The 12,676-nt window shown below is 44.1% G+C and overlaps 1 protein-coding gene across 4 annotated transcripts in view; it reads left to right on the forward strand.

Moving 5' to 3' along the window:
- The window catches only part of LOC147444628 (Polynucleotidyl transferase, ribonuclease H-like superfamily protein), a 55,037-nt gene that overhangs the window by 18,538 nt on the left and 23,823 nt on the right, over positions 1-12,676 (forward strand). For all 4 annotated transcript variants that reach the window (XM_086527179.1, XM_086527178.1, XM_086527177.1 and 1 more), the window contains exons 6-8: positions 9,298-9,478; positions 9,569-9,673; positions 9,787-9,854. In XM_086527179.1, coding sequence (XP_086383305.1) covers positions 9,298-9,478; positions 9,569-9,673; positions 9,787-9,854 — 354 coding nt within the window. The remainder of the gene's footprint in view (positions 1-9,297; positions 9,479-9,568; positions 9,674-9,786; positions 9,855-12,676) is intronic.

Below are 12,676 nucleotides of genomic sequence, written 5' to 3' on the forward strand. Positions count from 1 at the left end.
GAGAGCAATCGCTACTGCCTTGTTGAGATCCGCGGGGTCAAAGACTTCTTCATCAAACTGATATATTCGTCTAACCCAAAAAGGAAAACCTCTTTGCGCTCATCATCCGATTTGCGTAATTAGGTGCCGAGCTGCAAAACACATTAGAAAAAGACATGATTGGCATACCATGTTGCTTGAGATTGCGCCAATCTTCTTTCAATCGTGCTAGGTACAGAGGAGGCATAAACCGCGCCTTGAGCTTGTCTTGGAAGTCGACCGAATTGAAGGAAAGGGACGCGTCTCCGTCGGCTTCCTTTAGGTGCACGGCTAGTTGTGCCTCTTGCCATGCGTGGTACCAATTGATGGCATCACCGGCAAGGTGTATAGCTGCCATCAAAATCTTGCTATTTCTTGTCTTCTTAATTGTCGCAAAATAAGCATTAAATTGATGCAACAAAGAATGAATTAACACTAGCGTTCATCTTACCATCATACTTACTGAACGTCAACTTCTTGATGACGGGGTTGTTGGAGTCCGAATCTCGGCTTGCGCCACTTGATGAACCACCAACATCTTTGGCTGGTTCGGGTTTCGAGGTGAGGACATGTAGTACCAAGTCGTTCATGCGTTGTTCTCTCTGGGCCTCACGCTCTAACTCCAAGGCCCCTCGCGCTTGCTCAAGCCTCACGCTGATGCTCCATAGTAGCCTTTCTTTCTTCGGCCGCTTCCCTTCTTGCGTTGGCCGCCAACGTGCTTGCACAAGCTCACGCTCAATAGTAGCCTTTCTTTCTTCGGCCGCCAAGTGAGCTTGCTCCAATTCGGCCTTTCTTGCCGCTTTTTTTTCTTTCCTTTCCTCGGCCGCCAAGCGATTGCGATCCTGTTTGTCTTGGCGGTCACGCTCCGCGGCAATGCGAGTCGCCTCTTGCTTTGCCATCATGTCCATCATCGACTTAAGCAAAGCCTCCATGGGGTTTGGTGCAATTCTTGGCGTAGATGGCGAAGGGGGAGGGTCAGGATAACCTCCCTGTTGTTTTGCTGAAATTCTTCTTCACTACTTTCTTGCCCATCACTCTCATGCCCGGTATCCATTCCGCTTCGGGTGATGACCATGCACTGAAGTTGTGGGTTCTTAAGTTCGCGAGGAACTTGGGTTCTCGTGGGTCTTGGGTTCTTGAGGGTCTTGAGGCTCTTCTTTTGCTTGCAATCTATGTTAGAGAAGGATCTTCTCTTCACCCGAGTTCTGCTCTTTTCCGCGGGTGCACCCCTTGGCGGCCTTGCGCTCACACCAAGGTTGCTTTGTCCCACCTCACGTCGATTGGCCGGCCGCTAAGTGCACGGTCCGCTCTCAATGAGTGAAAAGAGGCACAAGGGGACGCTGGACAAGCCCTTCTTTCTTGGGTTTCCTGTCATTCTTCAAAACGACGATTAGGAATGGACACGCCCAAGCGAACTTGGGTTTGTGCGACCGCAACAAGCAAAAAAATTCTGTGGTTCTTTCCTTGAGTGATACAGAACATTGCCAAAGCTCTCATACCAATGTAAGGTGCAGCGGAATGAATGATGAACTTTGCTCAAGATGAGTGCTCCGAACTGTGCTCAAGGTTCCTTTTACTTATGGAAGGGAGATCCTTCAGTTCTTAATGAGAGAGTGCAATAGACACAACAAAAGTGAATGGACACTGTGCGTGAAGGTGTATGAGACCGAGAGATAGAGAGAGAAGAGAATACGACACCATAAACGTTGTAAAACCCTCCTCCGAAGGCCCCACTCTCGTTAGCGAGAGTGGTCTACTATTGATTGCACAAACTTGTACAAGTGGATGAATGAGAATTGATGCAAGTCTAGGGCTATGTCGATGTCGACAACGTGGAAGACGAGACCGACTTGATGGCTGAAAACTAATGGCTTGCTCTGCTGTCCAAAAACGCCAATGGTCTGAAATCTGCTGCTGCAAAAACACAAGTGTTGGAGCAAGTGAAACGCTGGTTTGCTGCAGATTTTCTGTGCCTTTGGCTGCTCTAAAAAACGCAGAGTTGCGAGCCTTTGAACTTCTTCAAAAATGCTGATTTGGCTGGTCTTTAAACGCCGAATTTCTGATGCTTAATCGCTGAATTTGCTGATGCTATGGTGCCGCTGAAAACGCCAAGGAAAGGGGGCGATGAGGCCAATTCTGAAAACGCTAGGGTGCTGGACTTCTGGCGATAATGGCTTGCTAAAAACGCCAGACTCTTGCCCCACAAGAGGCATGTTTTCAAATAGTGCCTTATGTCGTAAGAGATGAAGTAGTAGTAGAGACTGAGACAGGGGAAGAGCACAAACTTTACATGCATAGAGGACAAGATATTCTTCAATGTACTCGCATGTTCAGTCTGAAAAACGCCAGCAGAGGGTGGTCGCTTGCTTGGAGGAAAAACGCTACCAAGGGGGGAATTCTTGCTTGAGAGAGAGAGGGGGAACCTGCTGCCTTTGGCCTGTGTTCTCTTTGCTCTTCTGCCAATTAGTGCCAGCCTAGGTTTGCTTATATATTATCTTACCCAATTTGCCCTACTCAGTTCCCAACAAAAGTCACTTAAAATAATAAGTGAAAAATGTCAAAAATAGGGAAAATAGGTTAAATGCATTGGAAAATTTCCCTTGAAGGATTTTGATGGGAATGCTTATGATCATGATGTGTGCTACCAGAGGATATGCATCTACACTAAGTGCTTGGGCATGCACGTCTACGAACAGACTCACAAAAGTGCCAGAACACTTGCTAATCTAGACTGACTGGATTGACGGAACCCTTGTCATGAAGTAGCTTGTCCACGGACACATAGGGTTGGATGTGTCACGTGACAACCTAAGAAGTGGATAAAATTCAAGAGAGTTTTCACTTTTTCTTGAATTACGGAAGAATATGATGAAGATGTCATCACGGCTTGGCATCGTCTGAGAATGAATAAGGAAGACACTTTGAATGACTACTGCTAGAGGTTTTGGGATACCTATTTGCCACTGGTTTTGCTGTGGTTTGCCAAAAGAGATCCACGGTATTGTATACATAGAAGTGTGACTCCATTCGAAGATCATGGTTTGCTTGGAATGTGAAAAAGAAAAAAAATGAATTTGATAGTAACAATGAGATTTAGTAGATCAAGATATCCGTGCAAAGATTAGTGTGGTTTGGATGTGATTGCTAAATATGTTACAATGCTCATGATTTGTATCTGACACCCTCGACAAAAATGTGATGGATTAGTGACTGATGTCTTTGTAGAAGTGCTGGATTTGTGGAGTCTAGTGCATGGGTACATAGAGTCAGTGCCTACTGAAGAAAGTTTTGGTTGTTTTGTAGGCGTAATTGAGGGTGATTACAATTCTCTCAGGAAATGTCATAAGTTGGTGATGTGGCATGCGCAACTGGAAGGAATTGGCTGAGAGGACAAGAAGATCTGAACCTAGAAAGTATGGCCGAGAGGACCATATGGTTAGAGTAAAAAAATTACACTTGCCAACTTGGAGATTATGGCCGAGGGGCCTAAACCCTAATAGAGCAAAGCATAAGGGCTGGCTGAAAGTTCCACAATTTTCGGGTTGCTGCTGGCGTGGCAGAACTGTACGGAATTCGGCGTTTTGAGTTGGCTGCAGTTTTGTGCATGCTTTTGGCCACAAATGCTTTTTGGTGCAAGAGCTTTTGGATCGAGTGCTTTTCAGGCTTTGCTTTTGGGCATCCCTTGCACGTTTATAAGTGCCCAAGGGCCACTCCTTAGAGAGCATTTGGATGCAAAGTTTCTGAGAAGAGGACCCTCGGGAGTTGTACCTTTGCGAAGTAAAAGAAATACCGAAAGGGGTGCCAGTCTTTGGGGCCAGTGCGTCTTGGCTTGGAACTTCGTCGTACCAAGTTAACTCTCCTCTTCTCTCTCTCTGTCCACGTTTTATTATTTGCAGATTTTGTTCGTGTGTTGCGATTGATTTCTTTTGTAATAGACTTGGATACTCCAAGTTGAAGATCCACAGCAACACATGCGAGAGAAACTGGAAACAATTGAACAAAACTTAAAATGGGGGGAGAGAAGAGGAGAGACGACACGGCACGACGGAGCACCCTGACACATTGGCCCCAAAGATTGCGCCCCTTCTCAATATTTATTTTTTCTTATGCTTCTCAAAGTACAATGTCTGAAGGTCCTCCTCTCAGTGCTCCCAAGAAAATCTAAGTCGAAGTGAGGCCTTGGGCACACTTATAAAGGCCCTCGGCCAAACTCAAAAGCAGTTACATGAAAAGTTTCAGTTCTAAAAGCTTCTGGCTCCAAAAGCAAGCACCCTATGGGCTGTCAATACAGTGTTGTCACGTCATTAGACGTTCGCAAATCGTGTTGCAAATCACGGATGTTCATATGGCGTGCCACGTCAACACCTCCACGTGATTTGGGACCTTGGATTTTATTTTTAAATGGTTTTAGGCTCTTCGGCCAGGTTACATAAGTTGGGAGGATTAGGCTTTTAACCCTAACCTCCTCTAGCCACTCGGCTAGGTTCTGCAAGTTTGCTATAACTTCTTTTGCTTCTTTTAGAGAGTTTCAGGTACCCCTTTGTCGGGGTTCTATCCTTACGGCACTTTGTGACATACCCCGTCTTGGAAGAATTGTATTCATTCTTGATTACGTCTGCAAAATAGACATAGGACAAAAACTAGTTTAGTAGACACCGACCTTGAGTACCAACGTACTAGACCACACAAACACTTACACAAAGACGACAATTATTCACATCACTATGCCCATCTAGTACCAACGTACTAGACCACCCACACATATCAAGCACTTACATAAAGACGACAGTTAGTGAACATTCATATCACGTTCTCCGTTGAGATCTTAAATTAGAATCATGATCATCGCAACTTGTTTAGCAATCACATCCAGACAACGTTGATCGTTTCACAGATGTCTTGATCTACTAAACCTTGTTACTATCACATTGTTACAGGCTTGGACACTCCAAGCGTCAAATCAATAGCAACACACATGTTGAAACTTCAAAATCACTGAACTTTAATATATAGAGAGAGAGTCAACACGGCACGACGGAGTTTTGTGTTCAAGAGCACTGGCCCCGATGATTGGCGCACCTTTCGGTATTTCTTTATTTATTGATCACAACAAGGTACAACTCTCGAGGGTCCTCTGCTCTCAGACTCTGCATCCAAATGCTCTGCAAAGTGAGCCTCCAAGGGCTCTTATAAACAATACAAGGGGTGCTTAAAAGCAGAGCCCAAAAAGCAATGAGTTCAAAAGCACTTCCCTCAAAAGCATCTGCTCTCAAAAGCTAGCGTTGGAGACTCCCAAAAGTAGACATCGTAATTTGCAAAAGTCCGTGCAGGCTGCCATGTGGCACCAACAACGCAAAAGACAGAAATCTGTACAACCTTCCATGTCAGCATCCGTATGATCTGCCACGTCTGCATGTCAGCACATTTTACGGAAATCTCTTTCAGGGTTCAAGCTTCTGTCTTGTAGCGTTTCGGGCCGCACATCGGTGCTTCATAAGTTCTTCAAGTTAGTCCGGTTAGTGTCTCTCGTCCACTCGGCCACTTCTCTTTCAGTTGGCCATGCCACGTCGTGAGGAGTTTTTTTGGAAGAAGTGATTGCGCATATGTACATACACATGCATGGTGCATCGAATAAAGAATTGCCCATTTTCCAGAGCCAGGTGGTTACATGGGGCCAACATGTGTACAGGTAGGACAACGTGTACATAGTACATTGATTTTCATTGTTACCAGTATCAGTGTGTTTTTCTATAATAATGAGGAGTTGGTGGAGCGTAAAACTTCTCAAGGAAGCTATCAGCGGGGTCACGCCTTGAGGTAAGCAGGTGCATCAAGTGGCATCCAATGGCGTCAGGAGGACGAATGGGATCAAGACTTGCACGTGGATAAGTGAGGACACAACGGGAGTGTTTTCTTGTGATGAATTATGCAAAAAGGTCATCATGAGAACTATATTTGGAGGCCACTTCACGTGATTGCGGGATGCATTATTGGAAAAAGTTGAGTGCCAGGTGTGCGGATGGATGTAGAAGGGTAACAAAAACGCACTGCATGGCCATTTTTTGGCCTGTTCGGGGTCTGTTTGAGGTCAACCAAAAGGCCAAAGGTGCCCAATGGATAAAGTGAAGTGTGGACATTGAAAAACTTGAGAAAAACACCAGCAAAACGTGGAGAGAAGAGGAGGAACAACGGCAACTCAGTTTTTGGAGCTTGTTTTGTCCATAAACTGCTCATCCGAGATCGGATTTGAGCAGTTTGATATTGTAGACTGGGGTTTTTTGCTGTTCCGGGCACTGTCCATTTTGCCAAATTCCTCATTGTTTCCTACTGTTTTGGCTGTGTAAGTTTCTCTTGTGAGCAAAGCCTCTGCTCAAATTTGTGATTCTATCTGGCATATTTCATCCATATGGTGTGAGTTATTTGCCCCATTGGTGTCGACCCAAGCTCAATTGTATCTAAGCATCATAAATCTTCCTCCTTTGAGCTAATTTGTGTGTGTTTGTGTGTGTGTGTCTCTGTGTTGAGTGGGCAAATGGATAGTCTCTCTCCTGTCACTCCATCGGTGTGTTCCTTGTCTCGGCCAGGTGGATTGTGTAAGCCGAGTGGTGCCCCATAGTGTGTGTGTGTATTATCCCAAGAGTGTGTCGGGTGATTATAGAGACGTTGTGTGTGTTTCCATCCTGTCACTCCATCGGTGTGTTCCCTGTCTCGGCCAGGTGGATTGTGTAAGCCGAGTGGTGCCCCATAGTGTGTGTGTGTATTATCCCAAGAGTGTGTCGGGTGATTATAGAGGCGGCGTGTGTGTTTCCATCCCGCTCACAACGTCATCACTTTGTGACATTTTCCCCTCTTGAAAGAATTGTAATCGCCCTTGATTATGCTTGCAAAAAGAGCCGAAGGATAGAAACTTTCTTCAGTAGAAACTGACTCCATGTCCACCAATCCAGCACTTCTAGATAGACATCAGTCACTGGTCAGTCACATTCTGTCGAGGGTCTCAGATACAAACCTTGATCATTGTAACCATTTAGCAATTACATCCAGATCGGTCACTAATCTTTTCACAGATGTCTTGATCTACTAAATCTTGGTACTATCAGATTCATATCTTTTCATTGTTTCAATCAAGTAAACCATGCCCATGACCATCCCCACAAGACAGTACATCCACATAGCTACATAGTTCACACTGAACATTCAAATCTCATTCACATCACTATCCCCGTCGAGATCTTGGATGAGAATCATGATCTATTGTAACGTATTTAGCAATCACATCTAGATGTGTCACTGATATCTCGCAGACGTCTTGATTGACTAAATCTTGCTACTATCATGTCCATCTCATCTCTCCAGAGAACAACACCGAAATGTTGAGCCATTTCGTCTTTAAACATGCACTCAAAACACTACTCACATAAGAGAGCACATTTTAACAGCTTCATTTCGGAACTTCCCAGTTCGGTACTTCTTTCATAAAGTCATTCAGTAGAGATCAATTACAAAAAAGGATCCAACAATCGAGTTGTTGATGCATTGAGCTGGATTCCTGATGTTAATGTCTTGTCTATGGCTCTCTCTCTCTCTCTCTCTCTCTCTCTCTCTCTCTCTCTCTCTCTCTCTCTCTCTCTCTCTCTCTTTCTCCGAGGGCACGAGGTCGAAGCGGGGCATGACTCGTGTATAGGCTTGGGTGGTCCGGAGACCCAAGTGAGTCGTGTTGGAGAGACAAGATAGCGACAATATTCCATTAGGGGTGGACTCTTGTTCAGAAATGGAAAGGTCCGCGTGCCAGAAATCGATGAGGTTCGACAAAGGATTTTGTTTGAATGGCACTATGTTCCTAGCGGTGGGCACCCAGGTATCCAGATGTGGCTATGACTTGACGCAGAAACCCGAACCCTAAAACCTATCACACTGCACACACTTTGTCGTTGAGCTTCCTCTTCATTGACATCATGGAATCCATAAGACTAGGTGCCGTTGTTGGGGATGTGATTAAAGGAGCTTATGGTGAAGTTTGGAAGGTTCCCTTGGCATATTTCATTCGAGGAGGTTGCTTGCCTTGTTGATGTTCGGAGTCTTCCATACTGCTATGGTCCATACTACTATGAGTCTTGACCATGCAAGGATTCCTTCCCTTGTGCAAAAGGAGTGTCGTAGACTTATTTTTGTGGCAGCTTTTCCACCCCCTCCTTGGTGCACCCGCTAACACCCGATATACAATTGTTTACTTTTCGTGACGCTGGATGGCATGTTCCTATGCGCAATAATCAATTACAGCCTAGAGTGGGAGGAGTGCCCCAAAACATTGCAAAACACAACCTGAAATATGAGAGTTTTTTTTTTTGGACTTAGCATATTAGTGCGAAATCAAAGCTCTGATACCACGACGTAATCTGGGCTGATTTGCACGTTGGATGTGAGAGGATTTAAGGGCTGAATGCTGGCTGCAAAAACGCAGATCAGCAATGCTGGAAACGTAGCAGATGACGGTATAAATGATGAGCAGTAGAAGGGCAAAAATGTCAAGGCAATGGGGCTTCGGAAGAGAAGCACATATGGCTGGCAATAGCGCTAAGTACTGCAGCAAAACGGAGGTGCTAGGTGGTTGAAAAACACAGAGCCAGGAGGTGGCTGCGATCTTACCAAGAACGCTAAGGATGGGGGGGAGGGTGATCCTGACAGGAAACATGAGGAATCGATCTCCTACTTGGGTGGGGTGAGGCTACGTGCTCCCTTTATGCTCCTAGAAGGCCCTCTTGCATTTCATGAACTTTGGGTTGCGCAAATGACTTTCACGCCCATGAATTGAATAATTTATTCATAAGTCACTTATTAGAAGGTTTAGGAATCTGCAAGCTTTTGGGTGAAATTGTGGCACATCTTCCAACTTTCTGATCGTCACACGAATTGGATCGACACGTTCCTCTAACCCCCAAATCTACATGCTCCTTATGGGAGATGCGCACCAAAGTGTATGAAACGTGTGTACTAAATCATTTATGCAAGAGGGTTCCAAAGCTGGAAAACCTTATCTCATGGACTTGTTCGAGCATGTGGGTCTGCGATCAGGTTGACAAAATTGCCGCTACAAGAGCCCCTAAGCTCTCAGACATTGCTATGTATAGGTTTGTCTCTAAAGTCAATGAAGCATGTCCACATGACACACATAGCCTTGTGCATGTGACAACTAGAGACTGTAAAATTATGTTTTTGTGGCTTGCCTGACTGTTTTGTCTACTGGTTTGCTTTTGTCATAAGAGTTTCTGCACTTTGTAGTCTACAGGTGAGCTATCGTATCAAAATGTCAAGGTGAAACTAATATCCGGTGTGCCACAAGAAGCTTGTGAGGATAGCAGCGATACAAAAGAATCGAACCTTCTTAGTGACAGTGGTGTCTCCTCAAAGGATTTAAACAAAGACTCTAAGTGCAATGGTGTGATGCTAACTGACAAGCAAGGTGTGGTGAAAGGATAAAGTCTCTAACATTGCTCTTTTGTTTTTGGACTTATTATTCTAAGATATGATCAAAATTTTGGGCTGGCAATAGGAGGTTCAGAAGAAGATACCAAAAAACAATTTCCATCATCATATTACACGCTGACAGAAGCTGAGATGCAGGAGCATCAATACCCATTGTGTGCCAATGACAGTGGTAAATTTGCACGTGCCCTTATTGCTAGTTTTTCCTTGGTTCACCAAAGGATAAAATCAATTTTACTTTTCCTGAGCTTGTGAGGTGTGGCTGTTTCATTTTTTCCAAATAAGGTTACGTTCAAACTCAAGCAGCAGATGGACAGTCCTATCGGAATCTGGTGGCTCTTGATTGTGAAATGGTAAGATGTTAAGTGTTAAGTTTAGAATTATTTCTTTTGCGCTTTGGCTGGTTCTCTGTAGCAGTTCTTTTTTTTTTCTTCTCTTGCAGATTTCTCTCTAGCTGATTTTCTTCTCTGACTAATTCTCTCTTGAAGCATTAACTCTGAATAATTTTCTCTCTGTTGCTGTTTTCTTGTTTTAGCACCAACACTAGGTTCTTTTGAACTGTCTCTATCGGTCTGAAAGAGGGATACTTGGGTTTAAAGAAATGGCTTTTTTGGTACCACTGGAACCAACATAAACTTTATAGAAAGAGGAGTAACTGATATTCATTGTGCTAGCACTTGGTGTAGGGTGGGGTGTTAACTATCCTTATGAAGTTGATGTGCTTGTCGCTGTTTGAATCTCTTTGGGGATGCAAACATTGTTGAGAGGTTCAATTTGCTATGGTCATCATTGACTACAGCAATTGCAAAGACCTAAATTCTATTAGTACCTTCTATCTTTTTGTAGATAGATCTTTTGAGACAAGTGAGGGTAACTGATGTTGAGAGCAATGATTTCCATAGATTGAGCTTGCCCTGACGTAGGAGCTATCTGCAAATGCTCCTTGACCTCAGATGTTATGACTTGGAAGAGCTATCTCTAAGGTCAGAAGGCTTGGACTCCAGAGAACTCAACTGCTTGACATGCCTGCCGGTTATAAACCTCAGAATCTACCTTGTTGTCTTGAGCTTGCTTTATCACTAATTTGAGAACATTCTAGGAACACATGGTTGATGCCACAATGTTCACATTTTCTGCATCCAATCAGTTGTTTGCTATGTAGGCTTTATTGTTGTGGTGTGACAGTCTTCACACTCTAGAATCTCTTCTACTGTCTCTAGTTTATTTGTTGGGGGTGTGGGGTTGAGAATATTTAAGTTTGAGACCTTTCATCAGATTGTGGCTTTGATTTTGCATCTGACTTTCGTATGTCTTCTAATCATTGGACAATCTTTAAGCACATGGATCTTTCCCAACCATTGCATCCTCATCTTTGCTCAAGAATCAATCACGACAGCACCAAATAACCACTTCAAACAGTTCACAATAGATTTGCACTGGCCTGGCGGAGTTCCGTGCTTAGAGATATTGGCCCCAAAGACTGGCGCCCCTTTTGGTATTTGTTTATGTATTAATCAGTTCAAAGTACAAGAGAGTGGTTAGGGTTTCGCTCTCAGACTCTGCGTCCATATGCTCTGTAGAGTGTGTGCCCAAACCACTTATTTAAAGTTTACAAGGGATGCCAAAAGCAGAGCCCCAAAAGCTTAAAAAAATAAAGCAGAACTCTTTTCTCTCACAAGCTCTCTCTCACTAGGGCTTTTAATAAAAATAAAAGCAATGTCTTTTTCTCTCTCTCTCTCTCTCACACAAATTCCGTAGAAAAAGCAGGAAAACGGCCGTTGCCCAAAAGCTTGGCAAATCTGCAGCAAAAGCAGCCGTACGGTCATGCCAGCGCTTTTCACGGGTTTTCAGCCTGTTGCTAGGGTTAGGGTTAGGGTTTATGACAGTTTTTAGGGTTAGGGTTAGGGTTTTTGGCAGATTTCAGGGTTTGCAGGTTTTAGGGTTAGGGTTTTCAGAATTAGGGTTTTCAGCAACAGTCATGGTTTCAGCTCCCGGGCAGACACGTCATCACTTTGTGACATACCCCCCTCTTGAAAGCATTGTAATCGCCCTCGATTATGCCTGCAAACAGACAAAAGCCATAAATCGTCTTAACAGACACTGACTGTTATACCTATGCACTAGGAACACACATCTAGCACATGTACCAATCGACAGTCACATCAGATGACATCACAGGACATCACTAGACATCACAGGACATCACATGACATTCAACATTCATTCGGATCTTAGACAATGATTTATCGGCAATGTAGCTAGCCATCGCATCTAGATCCAAGCGGAACCTCATCGATGTCCGATTGACTAATCCCTATTGCAACCATGTCTATTCGAGATCAATCACACCAAAATGCTGTAGTCATTTCGTCTATCAGTTCCTGCACTTAAAAGAAGTCAAGAACAAATCAGTATCATAATCAGGAATTCCATTTCATAAAGTCATACAACAGAATACTATCAGCTTTCAGTATCCCTGAAGCTCAAAGAGACACCAGTGACTCTAGTATCTAAATCAAGGCATCTGTTGACAAAGGAGCGGAGTGACTCCCCTCTTGTGCATTCCACTGCACCAGATCTCCGGCCAAGCTGAATTCTGGGTTCCATTTGGAGTAGATTATGCTAAACCAAAAGCATCGAGATAAAGTTTCACAATTTGAGGAGTATTTGCTAGGTCCTCCTCCTCCATCCACTTCGCATCCAATGCACAATACTTCTTGAACTTATCCAAGAACTGCCTTCGGACTTTACCTTTATTCTTCGTATCCTTATGTGCCAAAATCTGTTCAGGAACAAGGATCTCCTCGTTTTCTTCCACTTCGGGTTGCTCATCAGGCTCCCCATCATCAGGCACATCACCTTTAAAAGGTTTCAAGATACTCACATGAAATGCATTGTGAATCCTCCAAGTATCAGACAGTTTCAGTCGAAAGGAGACATCATTTATCTTTTCAGTGATCTGGAAAGGTCCGTAGTATCGCATACTAAGCTTTGAAAAAAGCCTCTCCTTTCCCTTTTTCTTTCTCAGGCGTGCCTTTTCAAAACGTAAGAGCACCCAATCATCCTCCTTCAATTTCAAGTCGCGACGATGGCGATTCGCTGCCTTTTTTTGTCGTTCTTAAGATTTCTGCAAAGTCTCGCGAACCTTGGCAAAAGCCGTATCTAAGTCTCGCGT

Source organism: Adiantum capillus-veneris, chromosome 13, assembly GCF_014529385.1.
Source record: "Adiantum capillus-veneris isolate H3 chromosome 13, ASM1452938v2, whole genome shotgun sequence".
Taxonomy (NCBI): domain Eukaryota; kingdom Viridiplantae; phylum Streptophyta; class Polypodiopsida; order Polypodiales; family Pteridaceae; genus Adiantum; species Adiantum capillus-veneris.